Below are 20,064 nucleotides of genomic sequence, written 5' to 3' on the forward strand. Positions count from 1 at the left end.
GAATTTCAGTGTTCTCAAGTTGGCAGCCCACTAACCTAACCCTGTTAGTACACAGATGAGTTTCATGTGGTCTGTACTGTATTCATTTTTGATGAATTGTTCACATTTAAATGGAGACACTTCTCATAAATATCAGGGTTTCCCTCTTCTGTTAGAATATCAAAACTTCTGGGAACACTGAGCCCATGTGGCAGACACCAGCTTGAGCAGAGGGAAGGCGCTGCATCTTTAAATAGGCGAATGTTTCCGTTTTCCCCAGTCCTCACCACTCTCAAATGTCTCCCAATGGCGAGGCCAGGTATTAGTTGCCATTTATCACCACAAATGAACCATTGAATTTTTTTCCGAAAGTATCTCTTGGATCTGAGTGTCTAGCAATAGAGGAGTAATAGAAGATAGACCAAGAGGGCTTTCTGTTGCAAAAATGTTGACTCAACATCCAACTACTTAACTCATGCTCCCTATCTACCTGGCTCCCCTGGGCACGATGTGGTAGCCCCTTGTGGATCAGCCTCTTATTTTACAGAGCAAACTGAGGCCCAGAGTGGGAAAGAGACTTGCCTAAGATCATGCATTCAGTTAATGGCAGAGCCAGAATGGGAACCTGTACCCCATGCTCCCAACAGCACCCCACTGCTTGTTAGGAGTCTGCAGGGGCTGACCAGGCATGCATGTTCTGCATCCTTGGTTTTGGATGGTCTTGTGGAGATGTACTGGCAAACTCCTCAAAACACCCTTCAACATTAAAATTTATTCAGAGACTTCCCTGGTGGTCCAGTGGTTAAGAATCCACTTGCCGATGCAGGGGACATGGGTTCAATCCCTGGTCCAGGAAAAGCCCACATGCTACAGAGCAAGCAAGCCTGTGAGCCACAACTATGAAGCCCCCACATTCTAGAGCCTGCGCTCCCCAACAAGAGAAGCCGCCTCAGTGAGAAGCCAGAGCGTCGCAACCAGAGAGTAGCCCCCACTCACCGCAACTAGAGAAAACCCGCGTGCAGAATGAAGACATAATTCAGCCAAACATAAATAAATTAATTGAAAAAAATTTTATTCCACTACCCAGTATCGCCTTTCTCCCTCTTGGAGAAGAAAATACTTACTCTTTGAGCATCATGTGAAAAATTTGTACAAATTACCTCATTAGAACACAATTCCATTTGTGGTGTCAGCTATAATCAGTTTGGGGAAATTCATTGTAATTAGAGTAAAAAATACAACCCCAAAAGCTGAGCCTGTCCCCCTGATTCTTATCTCATTTGTTTTTAAAGCCTTTTCTTTGGAGCCAGTTTTCTCATTTCTTGCAGTCGTTGGGGTGCAAACCTCTTTCACTTGGTTTAAAGTAAGCTGGGGAGAAAAGGCAAAATGACTTTATTTCACCTAAGTGTGTATGTGTTAGTAGCTCAGTCCGACTCTTTGCCACCCCCTGGACTGTAGTCCGCCAAGCTCCTCTGTCCATGGGATTCTCCAGACAAGGATACTGGAGTGGGTTGCCACCTAAGCTGACTCAGTAAATAGACCTTTCTTGCAAAGGGAATGTTGTAAACCTGTGACAGTTCATCTGTGTAGTCAGAGATGAGTCAGTAACTCCCTTTCAGAATCACCAGGCAGGCAGATAGCCCTGTTCAGGCCACATGCCTAGCATCACCACCTGGACCAGCAACTCGTATTGTGAGGTTTTGCTTATCTACTCTCATTGATGACAGCCAAGTGAGCCCCAAAAGTGCCAGAAACAGGTGGGGAAGCCACCCTCCTTCATCTGCTTCCTAGTTTAGAGGCTTCAAGAGTATTTTTACTTCTCACAGCCAGTTCAACAGAGAAATATTTACAATCAGCTGCTTCCTGCCAAGAAAACCTGCTACAGACTTTGAAAACAAGGGGCATATGCTCTTCCCTTGATCCATGTGAGTGCTTGTGTGTGTGTGTGTGTGTGTGTGTGTGTGTGTGTTCTAAACTCTGGAGAGCAAATAAACACGTTCTGAGCCCCCAGGAGAGGTCGGCTCTCAGCTTTCTCTCATACCATTATTGTAATCGTATTTCTGTTGCTAATAATGTTAACAAAATATGAAGGCATTTATCATACTTTATCATCTCCATCTTCCAAAATGCCCGGTGCTCTGCTGCATCTTTGAATGCTCGGTTTTATCTCCTAATCATGCTGGAAGCGGACCACGTTTCAGGGGGAAGGCAGACCCTTGGAACAAATGCCATCTCCCTGCTCCTCACTCGCATACCAGCTTCTGAGGCTCTTCAGTGTCTCACATGCCCGTTTCTTTGAGAAGAGAAGAAGGTGTTGTTTGGCTCAAGTTGGAAAGCATTTCTTTAAAAACCTTTCTGCTTTCTTTTTCTCCCAGTTGAACTTGAATCAAAGCCTTGGTAAGTCCCAGGATCTCAGAGCTGAAACGCTCACGGGAGCATTTTGGTCCCAAACTGCCAGCCTCAAAGGAGGAGGGGGCAGAAAACTGTGGAATCCTATGTGTTCAGTATAGTTTGATAGAGCCTAATTCTCATTCAGTTGGTATTTGGGAAAACAGGCGTTTGGGCAAAGTACCTGAGCTGCCCATGGCTGGGCCAGAAGGAGGTGCATCAGAAGCCCTTTGTCAAAGGAGCACATGCCAGTTCAATAACTGTAGGAATATCAATGAGAAAGAGACAAGCATAAAGTTTAACATGGAATCAGAGTCTGTTGTGTCAGCTAGACAAGTAAGGACACACCGTGCTGCTTTAGACACGCTGCCCGGAGGACCAATAGGATGTGTCGAAGGAGATCAGCTGCTGCGGGATGCCTGCAGGATCTAGGCTGTTGAACTCAGCCTTTAAAATTCCTTTGAACCCCTCTTTTTTTTCCAAGAGGGTTTCCCTTGTGGCTCAGCTGATAAAGAATCTGCCTGCAATGCAGGACACCTGGGTTGGGAAGATCCCCTGGAGGAGGGAAAGGCTACCTACTCCAGTATTCTGGCCTAGAGAATTCCATGGACTATATAGTCCATGGGGTCGCAGAGTCGGACACGACTGAGCAACTTTCACTTCACTTCCTTTCCAAGAAGCAGATAACTCTCCATTTCGGAGGACCTGCAGCATGGGCCCCACTGTGAGAGAGAGGACGTGCTTTGCCTGCTCTTCTTTGAGCCACGGCCCCCACTGTTGGAGCTCAAATTTGGAATCCAAATTTGAGTTTCTGGGGTCAGGGAGGTGACCTGGTGGAGCTCAAGGGTCTGGCCTTGGACCACATGCCCTAGGACTTGACCTTGGTGGGTTTTTAGCAGTCCCTTCTCTTGTCCATCTTGTGAATCTTTCCAGAGCTTGTTGAGTCTGGACTCATCTATCTTAAAGTCTCCAAACCATTGTTTATAGGGACACATACAAATTCCTGCTCAATATCCACCCTATACTTACTGACCTTGTTTTTAATATTGACAACTTGGCAACACCCAGGATTGCCTTTCTTCCAATTCAAATCTTGAAAACTTCCATCCATAACCCTGCAAAGCCTCAGGGCAGATCTTGGATGCTCATCACATTCAATGTACAGTCGTCCCTCAGTATCCTTCAGGGAATTCGTTCCAGGGCCCCTGCGGACACAGATATCCATGGATGCTCAAGATCCTTATATAAATGGAGCAGCAGTAGTTAGGTGGGTATACTGCTAGGCTGTCCGATTTGAACAAAGTCTATTACTCCTCCCTTAAGAGCTCAGAATGAGGCCAGTACCCACCAGAGCCAAGTCCCCAGCCTCTGCTGCCCACTCTGATGCCTCAGGGTAGAGTGTGAATGAAGAGAAGAAACAGAGCAAAATGGATGAGGATGGGGAGTTGAGAGCCTGTTGCACTTGCTAGGAAGGTGGCCAAATGGGACCACTTTGGAACACACTATAAACCATCTATTAATAATACCCTTCATCATAGCAAACAATGTAGAACTGGCCTGGGCAATGCAGTTTTGCACAGAGTTTTACTTTAAACAGAATATTCAATGTATGCTGGCACTGCTTTACTGTTTGAGTACAAATCATTATTCAAAAATATTTAAGTGCTTCATTTTTATTCCTGAGATAAACCTGGCTTAATATTGTTTTACTAATAAAAAAACAAAACCAAGCAATCCTGTTACCTTGTTTAATTTGATTGTTGAAAAAGTTCTGCTTTGGCATAAGCTTTTGTTCATACTTGGGGAACCCTATTTAAGAAGACACATTATTATCAGAGATAATTCATTAAAACTGCAGGTTATTCATATTTATATACTATAACCATGATTATAATGAACTTACAACTTAGAGTCCTGCTTTTTTCACTTAACATTGTATCCTAAGTATTGTCTGTAGTGCTACATTTGCTGTTGTTCAGTTGCTCACTCATTTCTGACTCTTTGCGACCCCATGGACTGCAAACCACCAGCCTTCCCTATCCTTCACCATCTTCCAGAATTTGCTCAAATTCATGTCCATTGAGTCGGTGATGCTATCCAACCATCTCATCCTCTGTCGTCCCCTTCTCCTTCTGCACTCAATCTTTCTCACTGTCAGTGTCTTTTCCGGTGAATCGACTCTTCACATCAGGTGGCCAAAGTATTGGAGCTTTAGCTTTAGCATCGGTCCTTCCAATGAACGTTCAGAATTGATTTCCTTTAGGATGGACTGGTGTGATCTCCTTCGCATAGTCAGAATATTTTCCATGGCTGCATCATAATTCATTGAGTGGGAATAGTCTAGTTCTTTCTCTTTATTTTTTTCCCCATAATTACATAATAATTTTAAGCAGAGTATCTTCTAGATATCCCCATGGTTTTTTATTATTTCCTGAAGATGGACTCTCAGACACATTGTATCAAGAGGATGAATGTTCTATAGGCCAGGCCTTCTCAGACTTCAGGGTGCACACAGCTCACTTGTGGATCTTGTGAAAGGGGATTCTAACTTAGTACGTCTGGGGCGGTTCTGAGGTTCTGTATTTGCGACTAACTCACTGGTGCCGAGGCTGCTGCTCAGGCTTCAGACAGTCTGTTAAAGTCCTTGATGCCCTAGCTTTAGCCCCATTCTACCAACTCTATCAAATCACTGTGTAGGCTGGTTGCCTAGGAGCCCTGCCCCTCAGGAGTATTTTCTGATCAAGAGGAGAGTTTTGAGTAGGCTAGTGTCCAGAGGAGGTGGGAGCTGTAGCCCCTTCCCTCAAAAGAAGCATCTAAACTCACTCCTGGCTGCCATTACAATCACCTGAGGAGTACACACACACACACACACACACACACACACACACATAAATGCATGTGTGCACCATTAGGGTTCACTCCAGACTAGTGCAAATAGAAGGTTTGATAATGAGGTCTGACTACCAGTATTTTTGAAAACTTCCCAGGTTTTAAAGTAGAGAAGGCACTGGCGACCCACTGCAGTACTCTTGCCTGGAAAATCCCATGGACGGAGGAGCCTGGTAGGCTGCAGTCCATGGGGTCGCTGGGAGTCAGACACGACTGAGCGACTTCACTTTCACTTTTCACTTTCATGCATTGGAGAAGGAAATGGCAACCCACTCCATGTTCTTGCCTGGAGAATCCCAGGGACGGGGAAGCCTGGTGGGCTGCCGTCTATGGGGTCGCACAGAGTCGGACATGACTGAAGTGACAGCAGCAGCAGCAGCAGCAGCAGGTTTTAAAGGTGATTTCCAAGTGTAGCCCGGGTTTGAGCACTGTTGTTTTAAGTCCACAGAAGACTCACCTTAAATCTCACTGACTTCAACTGTGTATTAAACCTGACTAGATGAAAAGCTCAGGGCTTACCTACTCCACCTGACTCCACACTTTAGACAATGGATCCAATGAAGCTATGAGTTGCATTTGCAGTTCTAAAAACTAATAACCATAATTTCTGAGAGAAGACAAGAAATGTGTCACCACTGGCTTCTCTGTCAAACCCACTTTTCCATAGCATTTGCTGGTCCCATCTTCCTGAGCTAAAACTTACCAAGCTAAAACTCCCTTTCTTTCCCTCACTTTTCAAAGCTAAGCGGTCATCAGTCATTTGTTCTGCAGGCACTTTTATTCATATAGAACTCCAAACACAGTATTAAAACTCTGTTTGCACAACCGTGACCCTCAACCAGTCCATGAGCCCCTTGAGAGCAGAGACAGCCTCTGAATCAAGTTTTAATTTCCCCCACCTTGAACAATGCCTGTCTAGCACACAGTAGCTACCCCTCAAATCATTGTTGAATGAATGAGATTGAGTAGATTGTGATCGCATGCAAGCCTGAAAGGTTGTTCTCATTGTTGAAAGCTTCATACCAGCGTGGTTCTAGCAAGAGCACAGATTGCCAAGATGGTGTCTGGCAACAACATGGTCTTGACCCTGGGGGTGTTGCAAGATGGCAGCCAGGATGCTCGGGTGCCCTGTGTCCCTGCCGCGTCCCACCTGCTAGGGTAACACCTGCTGTTTGTCTTTGGCAGTTGCCTTTTCAGGCCTTGGCTTCACAACCTTCTACTTGGCTGGCAAGCTGCACTGCTTCACCGAGAGTGGGCGGGGAAAGAGCTGGCGGCTCTGTGCTGCCATCCTGCCCCTGTACTGCGCCATGATGATCGCCCTGTCCCGCATGTGTGACTACAAGCATCACTGGCAAGGTGAGTCCCTGCCCCGGGCCCGCCCGGTCCACACGCCATCTGCTGCTCTCGTGCAGGGATGGGGGGATACTTGCACCTACCGGGGGGAGAAGTAAGTGCCTGCTGTGAGAAACTAGAGTTCGCTGAAATGACAGAGCAGACACAGTTTTAAAGAAGATGCACCTGTTCAGGTGAGCTCCAGCCTTGCTGGGAACAGAATCAGAGCTCCTCCCATTCCTTCATGCTCAACTAGGCAGCTTGAGTCTTACCAGGAAGGCAGGACCTCAGTCACAGACTCAGATGTGACTTCCCTGCTGGATCCCTTGCCTCTGTTCTCAGACTTGGTGCCAAGTGGTGGTTGGTTCCTATCGCATTCACCCTGTAAAGGCATGTTTCTCACCATTGATGCTCTTCCAGAAGAGGTTTCCAGCCCAGGGATGGATGCCAGCAGCCACTGCAGGGCTGGGTGAGGCTTACCTATATGTTTCAGCCCTGGGGTGTCTGTGCCAAGTCAGAATAACACAGGACAACTGAGGGGCTTGTTCTTGGAATAAAGCAAAACCGTGCCATGCCCCTCTGCAGATCAGCTGCAGCTCTCAGCTTGCCTAAACCACAGCAGCATCTGCCATGGCAAGAAAGGGAGCAGAGACAGAGGCAGTGTCCATAGAAGGCGTGCCCTCCAGGAGCGCAGGGCTTAGGGCTGTGTTTCCCAGAATCCAATACTCAGATCACCTTGATCAGGCCACTCCAACCTAGGAATTGGACTCTTGAGGGTGGGTTCGGAGTGACCGCCAGAAGTGTGCATTCTTAGCAAAGCAGTCCATTAATTCTGATGAAGTCTGAGAAGCACCATGGAGAGTTCCACTGTGTCAGCTTTCAGCAAACACAGTGCATGAAATGTGCCGAATCCTAATCCGGCTTCCCTGGATGAATGGCCTTCCACGATCTGTCTGTGGCCGGCCCTTCCTCTTCCTTTCCTGTCCTCCTGCCGTCCCCCGGGCTCACTCCCTTCTGCCCCCTTTTCTGACCACCCTCTTCTCACCTCTTCCCAGGTGTTTGTCCCAGTGGTAGTGAGGCAGCAGTTGAGGCCAGAGGTGAGGGGAACTCCTGGTTGGAGGTGACTTTGCCCCATCTTCTCCAGGGGCCTTCTGCTCCTTCTCTGGCTTCAGCTCCACTTTCTACCCTCCCGAAAATCACACGCTGGGTGTCATGAGCTTCCAGCAGCAGCTTCAACCTGGGGGTGAAGGGTCTGGGAGAAAAGGAGGCTGATGCATGGTCTAGACAGGTGGAGGCATCAAGGAGATTTGAGGCCCTGCTGATGGGGGTGGTCAGTAGAGGCCCATTGGGCTACACCCTGAGCCTTGCCTTGTTCTCTGCTTTTATCAGTGACTTGGATGAAGTTATGGATAATGATCCCACACAATGGGGCAGGGGCAGGAAGAGAATTGCTGAGCCAACAGAGCAAGGGCGGACCCATCGCATCCTTGGAACTAGGAATATTTTCCTCCAGAATCATGGTGGCGCATATGATTAGAGCATTTCCACATGAGGACTGTTACGGGCTGGATGGCATTTCATGAACTGCTTCTCATTTATCCCTTGTAAACTGTAGTTTCTTCTTTTGAACATGGGAACAATAATCCCTCAACATTTCCCAGAGCCATTTCATAGACTAAATGAAATAATGGATCTGAGTGTACTTTGTAAATGAAAGTGTGTTGCACAACTGTGAATCAATATTGAAGTTGCTTAGTGCATCATTTCTAAAGAAGGATGTGTTGTGTCTCCCAAGCCACTGATTTTGAGGTGGACATGCTTTTGGCACATTTGTAAGCTCTGAATCCCTGGTTTCCACTTTTATTCCTCCACATTGGACCTGAGAAGTGATGAAGGATTTCAGAGTTGATATTTTGGCTTCATCTTGGAAGATAGTAAGAAACTTTGTGTAGTGATCTTGTCCTGAAAACCTAGGAAGAGAGGTTGGCCTGTCTTAAATGCTCTTTTGTTACTACTGATCTGTGGTTGGTGCATCATGAAAGGATGAAGAATCGCAGTTCTTGGCTTTGGGGAGATGCTGGACTTCATGCAGCTGGTGCCCCCAAGCCCTGCTGGCAGCGGAGCTTCATGCCCCTCCTATCCAACTGGCACAGAAGGGAACTTGGAGCAGTAGAGGGAGAATACTAATGCTCTGTGAGCTGATGGGAAAGCAAAGCAAGAGAATTTATGATCAGTGATGTGTAGGGCTGTACTTTGGGGGCGGGGAGGGGCAAGCCAAAATTGCATCATGGTAGACCCATCCTGCAGCCCAAACTGAATGTGCCTGAGTGGGTTACAGGTCGTAGATGTGGCCCAGCTACTCGTTCAGCTGTGCCATCACCTGTTCAGCTCGTACCCTGGAGTTAGCCAGGAGCAGAGTGTGCTTTTCCTTGGATCCTCTAGTGGGCCCTGAGTTGGGTTCATTTTATCTTAATTCCTCTTTAGGAGGTCATCTGTCCTTGTCTATACCAGTGGTCTCAATGGGGAGCAACTGAACCTTCTAGGGGACATTTAGCAATATCTGGGGACATATTCACAGATGGGATGGTGGGAGTGGTGGTGGCTGCTGGCATCTAGTGGGTGGAGTCCAGGGAAGCTCTTCAACATCGTACAGTGTATGAGATAGCACCTCCTCCACCGGGAAGACTTCTCAGCCCCAAACATCTATGGCCGAGGTTGAGAGAGCCCAACTACACCACCGCTCGGGCTTCCCTGGTGGTGCTAGTGGTAAAGCAACCACCTGCCAATGCAGGAGACAGAAGAGACACAGGTTTGATCCCTGGGTTGGGAAGATACTCTGGAGGAGGGCATGGTGACCCACTCCAGTATTCTTGCCTGGAGAATCCCATGGACAAAAGAGCCTGGTGGGCTACAGTCCATAGTATTGGACAGAATTGGACACAACTGAAGTGATTAAGCACAGACACACACACACACCACATCTCAGCTCTATTTTTCTTTCCCTTATTACACGCTAAAAGCAGCAGTGTTCAATGAGTGGAAAATTTTATTTGTTCAACACTCACTTATTAAGGAAGTAATCAGGGAGGCTGCAGAGGTTTGCAGCTTGGAGAAAAGGTAGACGGTGAGGCCCTTGGCTGCTGTGTGGGAGGGTGTTGGAGGCAGGATGCCTGGCTGAGATTAACGAGGTGTTGTTTGTTGATGTACTGAGCTGCCCAGTGACTGTGGGCGGGGGCCTTCCGTCATGATGAAAATTCATGGGGAGACCCCTAGGCAGCAGCACAACCTGAGAACCTCTCATTATAGACTTTAGTTAACAACATTAATATTATGAGATTTTTATGACTCCATTTCAATTTTGATTTAAGCAACTGTGTCTAATGTGGAAGTATATCCAATTACTCGATTACATATTCATATCCAGTAAATAACCCATAATCTCAAATGCTTTGCTCTGTTCATTATCATGGTTATCAACATCCTTCCGGTCTTCTCTGCCTTCCCAGCTCCACTCCACAGGAGTCTGTTGTTTTATTAAGTGAGGAACATGGAGGGCACAGGCCATCGTCTGGAGGGGCAGTAAGACATGTAACAGGGCTTCTTCACAAATAAAATCACTGGATGGATTATAAATCTTTCTGTGGCTGAAGTTCTCCTTGTCTCTGTGACATGCTGGCTTTTGGGTCAGCTGGAAGTTAGAGTCCCTGGGTGATGTCAACGCTTCACAAAGAAGCTTACCTTTGTGATTAACTGTGTGTTTTCAGCATTAAAACTTGTAGAATTCCCATGCTGGGGGGAATATCTGTGGAGAAAAACGCACAGAAAGAACAGAGCACCTCCCTGAACCATCTTCTGCCTCAGTTCATAGTCTCCTGGGTTTATGGTTCCTGTCAGTGGACAGTCAGAGCCAGAAGTGGCAGGAGTGTGTTGTTTTTTCCATGAATGGACATAACGAGCTCCTTCTACCCTCAGATCCTTGTATCTGGATCCAGTGTTTCCTTATGTGACTCCAGCTTGCAAGTAACCTTCTAGCCAACACTGATTCTCTAACCATAGCTCTCTTAAGCAGCCCTGGGTGCCTTAGGTAATGTTTCGTCATAAGAAAGGGCACGTAGGTCTGAATATAATCCAGAGAAACAAGTCTCAAGGGAGGAAGCAGTCATTTGTTCCCACCCAGCCTGAGGCCGGGACGCGTCCATGTCAGTCACAGACGCCATGTTTACTGGCCTCAAAATTCCAAGATGGCGCCACTGCTTTTGCCAGGTTTCCTGACTTGGCCATGAAGGGTCTGTGATGTGCAATGAGTTCAGGTGTAGTTTCTGGTCTCTGCAGATGGGGTGTTTGAGGATGAGGGCACTGTGCCTACGTGGAGAAGGAAATGGCAACAAACTGCAGTATTCTTGCTTGGAAAACCCCATGGACTGAGGAGCCTGGGGGCTACAGTCCATGGGGTCATCTGAGCAATGTAGCGAGCACCCTGCACCTAACTGTACCTGAACCACACTAAAAAGCCAGGCAGAGTCTGCTCCCTCCTTGCACAGTCCCATTCACCCCTCCCCCCAACACACACACAGTTGAGGGACACACTGCTCACCAGTCCTCCCTGGGCTGTCAGAAACAATCTCTGCTGCTGCTAAGTCGCTTCAGTCGTGTCCGACTCTGTGTGACCCCATAGACGGCAGCCCACGAGGCTCCCCTGTCCCTGGGATTCTCCAGGCAAGAACACTGGAGTGGGTTGCCATTTCCTTCTCCAATGCATGAAAGTGAAAAGTGAAAGTGAAGTCATTCAGTCGTGTCCGACTCTTAGCGACCCCACGAACCGCGGCCCACCAGGCTCCTCCGTCCATGGGATTTTCCAGGCAAGAGTGCTGGAGTGGGGTGCCATTGCCTTCTCTATGAAACAATCTCTAGATTTTCTAAATGAAGTGACTTGAAAAGGAGACTTTGGAACGATATCATGCTTCCCACCAAAACCCACCAGCCTTACATAGAACAGGAGCACTAAGTTCCTCCCTCCAAGATCCTCCTTCCCAGGTGAACTGATCTCATCTCTTCCTCCTTCCACAATTGGCTGCCCATGTAGTGTGTCTGCATTCACATTTATCATCAGCTGCCAAATGCTGCTTGGGGTCTGGGACCTCTGGGCCTTGGCTGCCCGTGAATCCACCATCTCTGCCACCATACCTAGGGCATCCCTGTGGAGGCCTTGAGCAGGCCCAGGCCACTCCCTTTCTGGGATCAGAATGCACTAAACAGGGACTGCCCTGGATGGGCCAGGGGTTAAGAATCCGCTTTCCAGTGCAGAGGATGCGGGTTTGATCCCTGGTCAGAGAACTAAGATCCCATATGCTGCGGGGCAACTAAGCCCGAGTGCCACAGCTGCTGAGCCCATGCACCTCAGCTAGAGAGAAGCCCACCCACCACACGAATATCCCGCATGCCCCACAACTAGGACCCGATGCAGCCAAATAAGTAAATATTAAAAAAAAAAAATCCACTGGGCAGAGAGCATTGGGCCTTGAGAGGCTTTCTCAGCCAGGCTCCCTGCCCTCTGCCCTGGCCTCCGCATTGCTCAGTTCCCAGGGAAGACAGGTGTTGGCTGCTTCCAAGTCTCTTGACAACTTGGCTTCATTTAACAGTGCTTTCTGCTGTTGACTTTCTGTTCAAAGTAATTCCACAAGCCACCTTCCTATGCCCACTGTAGTTCAGACCACCATCACCTGCTGCCTGGGTTATTGCAGAAGCCCTGCTACTGTCTCCCCTCCTTTCTCCTCTGCCCCTCACACTGCAGCCAGGAAGAGCCTTTAAACCCTGTCACGTGTGGTGCCTGCTCCTCTGCCCCTGGGGACTCCTTGTGTCCATCAGCATCAAAGCCCAGGTCCTACAGCGACTGTGAGACCTGGTCCCGCAATTCCTGCTTCTCTGATGGTGTTCTCCACTGCCCCTCCTTGCTCATGCCGGTGCTTTCCCACCCCGGGGCCTTTGCACTGGCTGTCTCCAGTGCCCAGAATGCACTTCTCTCAGATGTGTGTATGGCTCCTTCCCTTCCCTCCTCCTGATCTTAGCTCAAGTGAGGCTGTCTTATAGTGACCACTCTGTTGAAATCGCAGCCCAGTCCCCACATTCTCTGTGGTGTTCACCTTGCTCATCTACCACCTTCTGACAAACCCAGTCATTTCTTGCTTGCATGCTCAGTCACTTCAGTCATGTCCAGCTCTTTGTGACCCTATGGACTGTAGCCCACCAGGCTCCTCTGTCTATGGGATTCTCCAGGCAAGAATCCTGGAGTGGGTTGCTGTGCCCTCCTCCAGGGGATCTTCCTGATCCAGGAATCGAACACATGTCTCCTGCATTGCAGGCAAATTCTTTACCACTGAGCCACTGGGGAAGCCCCAGTCATTTCTTAGGTATTGATTATTGTCTGTTCTTATCCACTTGAACAGGAGTCTGCACACTTCCTCTGTAAAGGATCAGAGAGTCACTATCCTGGGCTTTATACGGGCCATGTGGTCTCTATGATAACTGCTCGAGTTGGTGATGGTGGTGTGAACACCAGCCTATAAATGAATGGCTCGCATAGTTTGCTGCTCTCTGTACTAGAATATACTCTCCCTGTGGGGAAGGATTTGTGTCTCTTTTGCTGGTATGGCACATAGTAGGTGCTTGTGTTCGTTTCCCAGGTTCCACAGACTGAATAGAAGTTGTCTCATGGTTCTGGAGGCCAGAAGCCCAAGGTCAAGGTGTTGGTGGCCCCTCTCCCTCTGACACCTGCACAGGAAAGAGCTTTCCTTGCATCCTGCAGCTGATCAGCCCCAGATAGTTCTCGGCATCTGCAAGCATAATTCCAGTCTCTGCCTCTGTCTTCACGTGGCATTTCCCTTGAGTTTCTTCACATCACCTTCCCTCTGTATCTGTCTCTGTGTTCAAATTTCCCCTTCCTATCAGCACACCATTCAGATTAGAGCCCATTCTACTGATCCCATCTGGGCTTGATTATCTCTGTACGGATTCTATATCCAAATATGGTTGCATTCTGAGGTACTGGGGTTTAGGACTTCAGCGTATCTTTTGGAGGAACAATTCTTAATGCTTAGCAGTGCTCAGTACATAAGTGTGGAATGCAGGAATTAATAATTTTGGTTAAATCATATTCCTTTCTTACTAATTTTATTTTCTCTATGCACTGGTTTTACTAAAATTATTCTTACTCTTTGTAAGTTCTTTCTTTTCAAAAATAAGCCAAAAAGTAAACTTCCAAAACCATCCACTCACTCATTCAGTATGTCTCTTGTACCTGTGTGTCAGGCATATTCTCGATGGAGGCACAGTATTGAGGCAGACAGACTAGGTGCTGCCCTGCCAGCTTACAGTGTAGCAGGTAGAGTGTGCATTCTCTGTGCTAGGTAAGTTCTTTTATAGAAGCTCAAAGTCACAAAAACGGGATGCATTATTAGTAGCAGAAAAAAAAAAAACACAGAAACAATCATGTGAGGTTGTTGAATTTTCCAGAAATGGTCTTTACCCTAGGGTCTTGGGTCATAAAGCCCAAGGCATACAAGATACCAAGTAAGCCAGCTGAGTGATGTTGGATGTTGCCATGGCAACAGGGAGGGATGTGTTCCTCCCAAGGACCTGATAGCACGTCATCAGAACACTTTCTGCTTGTCGGTGCCAGAGCTGAGTACTGGCACCTCAGTAGGCCAGACTCCATGAGATTCTTTCCTGCCCTTCAACTTCATGAGAAGGGGTTGAGGTCATCCTCGTTTTCCAGGTAAGGACTGAAATACAGGTCGCCTGATTCAAAGTCTAGCCCTCTTTCTACTACCATTGGAGCCCTCTAGGTATTGATTCTAACCTCCCCTTTCAAATAGCTTTGTTGAGGTGTAATTCATAACTCATAATGCATAAATTCTCCATTTTAAAGTATGCAATTAAATGGTTTTTAGTATATTCAGAGCTGTGCAGTCATCACCACTGTCTAATTCCAGAAAATCATATTAGCCACCGCAGCCCCCAGCAACCACAAATCTACTTTCTTTCTCTATGGATTTCCATCTTCTGGACATTGCATATTCTTGGCATCACATAATATGTGGCCTTTTGTGTCTTGTGGTGTCTATTCTTTAGTGCATCTTGTAAAGGCTGTTCAGGGCATCTCAACATTTACTGCATAATAACTGCTGGGCTGGGCTTCCGAGTGGCTCAGTGGTAAAGAATCAGCCTGCCAAGCAGGAGACCCAAGTTAGATCCCTGGGTTGGGAAGATCCCCTGGAGGAGGAAATGGCAACCAACTCCAGTATTCTTGCCTGGGAAATCCCATGGACAGAGGAGCCTGGCGGGCTACAGTTTGTGGGGTCAGGAAGAGTCAGACACGACTTAGTGACTGCACCTACACACATGCACACAACTACTGGGCATGGGGAGATGAAGATGAGGCACTCAAGGGGCAGTTAACACTGACAGGTAGATGTGAGCCGAGAGGTGCACAGACAACAGCCTAGAAAGCTAGTGCAGCCCCTGGTCCTCAACAGAGCCCCAAGGGGCCATGGAAAACAGTCTTCTCCAGCCCACACCAGAAGCCTGGTCAATTTATGTCCTATAGAACTGTAAAGACACACCTCTCTGGGAAAAGATGGACCACTCCTTTCAGTTTCTCAAACTGGCCATGCCCCTTCCTTCCTCTGCCAGGAAGACTGCCCTGCCATCCCTGCCTCCACTTCCTACCCCGCTGGTTTGCACCTGCTCTTCCTGCAGGGCTGACGCGTGGGTCTTGTCCTCAGCAAAACTCCCCCGATCCAGACAAGCCAAACCACTCTGCGGGCTGATCTCACAGACCCGCCTCCTCCTTCCTGGCGCTCACCACAGCTGCCGCTCACTGGTAAGACTGTCACTTCTCAGTGTCCATCTTAACCCCTAGGACTGGGAACACATCTCTTTTGTTCAGCCTCGTGTTCTGGTACTGGGCATCACTCCTGACACCTGATCCCCTCACAAAATACATGATGGATGAATGACGTCGATGCTGAGTGAGAAGACCGTGGCTTGTGTACTCTGGGGACACGGAGATCCACACACTCCCCCTTTGAGCCTTCCAGTCCCATGCGACCATATTTGGGGTGAAGTCAATCCCAGGCAGTTTTTTTCCTAACAAGGGCCGCTTGTCTCCTGCCTGCTTTTCTCTAAGCACATGCTCTACGGGATGGGAATGGGATTTCATTAAATGGCACTTAATGACAATCTCTCTCTTTAAGTAAGTCATTTTTTAAATCTTATTCACCATCTCTGTGATAAACAAAGCCCTGAATAACTGCTGAGAAGGAGCCTTTGCTAGACCTTCCATTGCCCTGCTGCTGCTGCTAAGTCACTCCAGTCGTGTCCGACTCTGTGCGACCCCAGAGACGGCAGCCCACCAGGCTCCCCCGTCCCTGGGATTCTCCAGGCAAGAACACTGGAGTGGGTTGCCATTTCCTTCTCCAATGCATGAAAGTGAAAAGTGAAAGTGAAGTCACTCAGTCGTGTCCGACTCTTCGCGATCCCATGGACTGCAGCCCACCAGGCTCCTCCGTCCATGGGATTTTCTAGGCAAAAGTACTGGAGTGGGGTGCCATTGCCTTCTCCGATGCCCTAGTTGCTTCTAATAACTATGGTGGCACCTACAATACCACTTCTAATTCATTCCATTAAATGGGAAAACAGCGTTGATGGCAGTCACATGCTCGGCTTGCTGCCGCATCAGTAAGCTCGGGGAACGTACATTCAGAATGACTTGGTATCTTTTGGTCCGTGATGCACCTTGTGCATGTGACCAATGCCTTGTCACAGAAAATAAAAATCAAGTGGCATTATTTATAGGTTTCTCTGCATGGTCTGTTCAATAGTCAATGACTCAAACACAGATGTCCTGGGTCATTTCAGATACTCATAAAAGTAATACCCCATAGGCCTGTTCTCTGGGGTTATTAGAAAAACAAAACAATGGTGTATCCCTAAGACTTTGTGCATGAAAAAGCCTGGCATGTTCCCTAGCACGGGCTCCTGCCCACAGGTGGTATGAAGTTTCTCAATTTGAGGAACTTGGTTTAATCACATTAATTATGCCTCATGACCCCACAGAGGAATTCACAGTAGTTACTACTTTCCAATTTCTTGGGTGACCATTTTTTTTTAAGTTCATGAATTTATTCAAAATGCTATGAAAGTGTGGCCGTGCTAAAGAGATGACAACTATAGACTGTTGAGTTACTGTGTGAAGAGAAGGATGGGGAAGGATTAGAAAGTCCCCAGTAGTGCTGGGAAGATCTCCTGGAGGAGGAAAAGGCAACCCGCTCCAGTAGTCTTGCCTGGAGAATCCCATGGACAGAGGACTCCGATCAGCTGTGGTCCATAGGGTCACAAAGAGCCAGCCACGATTGAAGTGACAGCACGCAGTGCTGGAGAGGAACACAATAACAGTGATGGGCACTATTTTTTTTTTTTAATTAAAAAACATATTTTTGGCTACATACTACAACATGTGAGATCTTAATTCCCTGACCAGGGATCAAACCCTTGTCTCCTACATTGGAAACACAGCATTAACCACTGGACTGCCATAGAAGTCTGAGACTATTGTTTTAGATACTGCATTTCAAGGTCTTATTTTGTGGCATGCACTGTTCAGAAGCAGATCTCATCAAATCACTGTGATGATTAAATGACATGGATATTGAGATCTCCATTTGAGGCTGGGGAAACTGAGGTTCAGAGGTGCAGTGACTTGCCCTAATGGGGTCTACAGTGTCTTTGTGATGGATTTCTCAGCCAAGAGGATTCTCAAGTCTGAGGTGAGAATAGATGCTGGATAACTTACTGTGGCCCCAGGCATCTGCTCTGGGAGCAGAGCTGGGCACTGGGGTTTCACTGTATCTCACAAGTGGTCCTCCCCACCCCTCTTCCTTGGTGGCTACTCATCAGGGCCAAGTGGCCACTAATCTCTTTTCCTCCTCTTTCTGCCAGGTTGCACCATGTTTGCACTCCTATGCAGAGGAAGTAGCCACAGTTATTCAGTTTCTCTGGCCTGTTAGAATGACTTTTGTTTACAAGTGACATTTTATCCCAATCAAGGATATGACCTATTTTCTGAAGATGCTCAGCAGAGTTTCATAATGATCTGCAGGCTGATCTCAGTAGGTTGACCCTGGGGACCAAATTCCTAGAACATTCATATGAGAAAGACTCTCAGCTGCCAAGCACTTATTCCTGGTGAGGGAACTGAAGTTCAGAGAGGGGAATGGGGACAACACCAGACAGTAACCAGAGCCTAGCCCCCAATTACTGTGCACGTATTCATTCATCCAGGCTTCCCTGGTGGCTCAGTGGTAAAGAATCCGCCTGCCAATGCAGGAGACATGGGTTTGACCCCTGAGACAGGAAGATACCCAGAGAAGGAAGTGTCAATGCACTCCAGTATTCTTTCCTGGGAAATCCCATGGATGAGGAGCCTGGCAGGCTACACTCTTGGGGTCGCAAAAGAGTTGGATACGACTCAGCGACTAAGCAACAGCATTCATTCAGCCACTTCCCTTCACCAACTTAATTCTGCAGATGAGCAAAGTGCTGTTCCAGGTATTGAGGAATCAACAGCCAGCAAGCCTCACAGAGCCCCTGCCCTGGTGGAGCAGAGACTCCAGTGTTAATGTTACGTCATCACACAGCTTGACACACCACTTGCTGTTCTCATCCGCAGGAGATGAGAAAGTGTATCCCTGCCCATGGCAGGTGTGGGTGATTCAACAAGATAATGATGGTGAAAGTGGAAAGCCCCCACTGGAGGATGACACTTCAGCCTGGCAGCGACCTTCACAAGAAATCAAAGTTTCTCTTGGCAGGGGAGGTTTTTCCATTGTGTTAGGATCTTTTTGGCAAGAATAAACCCAAAGACACAGTTTAAAGGGCATGCACACACACACACACACACACAGTGAGGGTTGTTGGGGTGGGCCACTTTCATGGGGTCTCTGGTGGACACTAGCTGAATGCCCTCTTTAGCATGGGGTCCAGAGGTGGTGGAAGGGCCTGTTTTGCCCACAGGTTCCCTCTCCTACCTTGTCTGCGGGGGCCCCCCACCATGTCTTCTGACTTGATAAAATCTGCAGCTTGTAGAAGGGTTTAGGCCCCTCCCACTGGGAGTGTCGAATTTGCCCACCCTGGTGCAGCATCAAATGTTGTATTCACTTTGTGACTTGGAAGTTTTACTCCATCCCTGGGAAATCACTTAACTTTGAGGAGGAGGCCAGCATGCCCGCTGGCTTTCCGTGGTGCACCAGCAACATTGCAGGACTCCAGCAGAAACTTGCTAAAGAAAAATGACAGCCCCCGAGGGTATTTACATCCCATGGAGATGGCTGGAATTCTTCTTCCAGAATTTAGAATTGATTTTCAAAATCAAGAATGCAGTTCTGAGTTTGTGCCGTGCACTGCTGCATATTCCATCAATAATGAGAAGAATCAAGTGCACACACAAAGGGGATGTTTAAGTTCTAGAAATGGTAAGGGTTTGCGGAGGCCACCAAGACGTACACCTCCAGTGTCGTTTCTCTCCCCTTCCAGTCTTTCGAGGGGTTTCATCAGCAAACCAGTCACCGAAATCGGTAGGAAAGTGCTTTCTGGAAAACACAGCTGGCCTCATTTGAATGAATCATAATGCATTTCTCCTGGTTCTGCTCTTCTGCCCTAGATTCGTTTGTTGGCGGCGTCATTGGCCTCATTTTTGCCTACATTTGCTACAGACAGCACTACCCACCTCTGGCCAACACAGCCTGTCACAAACCCTACGTCAGTCTCCGAGTCCCGCCCTCGCTGAAGAAAGATGAGAGGCCCACGGCCGACAGCGCGCCCAGCCTGCCCCTGGAGGGCATCACCGAGGGCCCTGTATGACCCAGACCTCGGGGGATGGACTGAGCCCAGGCCACGCTCCTCCACCCTGACCTCATCACACAGTAGAAGAGGTTTTCTGTAACATGTTTCTCATCCGTTGTTTCTCCAAGTTCTCCTTCCGCTCCCATTTTGCCGACGATGATCCTGCTACATTCCACGTCTACTTTCAACTCTCCTGAACTGGTCAAGAGAAGGGCCCAGGAACATTTTGTGAGAGACATGTGGAAGGAGGCTGCCGGGGTGGGCGGGTGCAGCTTGGTCGATTCCTCCTTCCGAGATGTTTGCCGTCACGGCCACCGTCCTATGTTTTCATGGTTGTAAAACATAATAAAACCTCCCACCTGGAAGACATGGTGTTGGCGGTCCAGTGCACAGATCATTCGGGGCTGCAGTGAGTTTCACATCCACCCCCAGGGTGGAGAGCTGGCCCAGCTCTAGCTGTGGTGGTTCTAGGTACTGAGCTGCGGGCGGAGACTGACAGCCTTTGAGAACTGTCAGCTGATTACAGCTCTGAAATGGAGTTGCAGCCTGGAGCTGCAGCCTTGACATTGCTAGGGCTCT

General features: G+C 48.1%; 1 protein-coding gene across 6 annotated transcripts in view; it reads left to right on the top strand.

Moving 5' to 3' along the window:
• PLPP4 (phospholipid phosphatase 4) overlaps positions 1 to 19,850 on the top strand; it is a 146,943-nt gene extending 127,093 nt beyond the window's left edge. For 5 of the 6 annotated variants that reach the window (XM_086378670.1, XM_086378671.1, XM_086378672.1 and 2 more), the window contains 2 exons: positions 6,442 to 6,612; positions 19,304 to 19,850. In XM_086378670.1, the coding sequence (XP_086234796.1) occupies positions 6,442 to 6,612; positions 19,304 to 19,503 (371 nt within the window). In that variant the 3' untranslated portion in view covers positions 19,504 to 19,850. The remainder of the gene's footprint in view (positions 1 to 6,441; positions 6,613 to 19,303) is intronic. The other variant, XM_086378674.1, reaches the window with a different exon arrangement.
• The last annotated feature ends 214 nt before the right edge of the window (positions 19,851 to 20,064 follow it).

The sequence above is a fragment of the Bos grunniens genome, chromosome 26 (genome assembly GCF_055505025.1).
Source record: "Bos grunniens cultivar Pamir isolate PY7600 chromosome 26, Bosgru_T2T1.0, whole genome shotgun sequence".
Classification (NCBI taxonomy): Eukaryota; Metazoa; Chordata; class Mammalia; order Artiodactyla; family Bovidae; genus Bos; species Bos grunniens.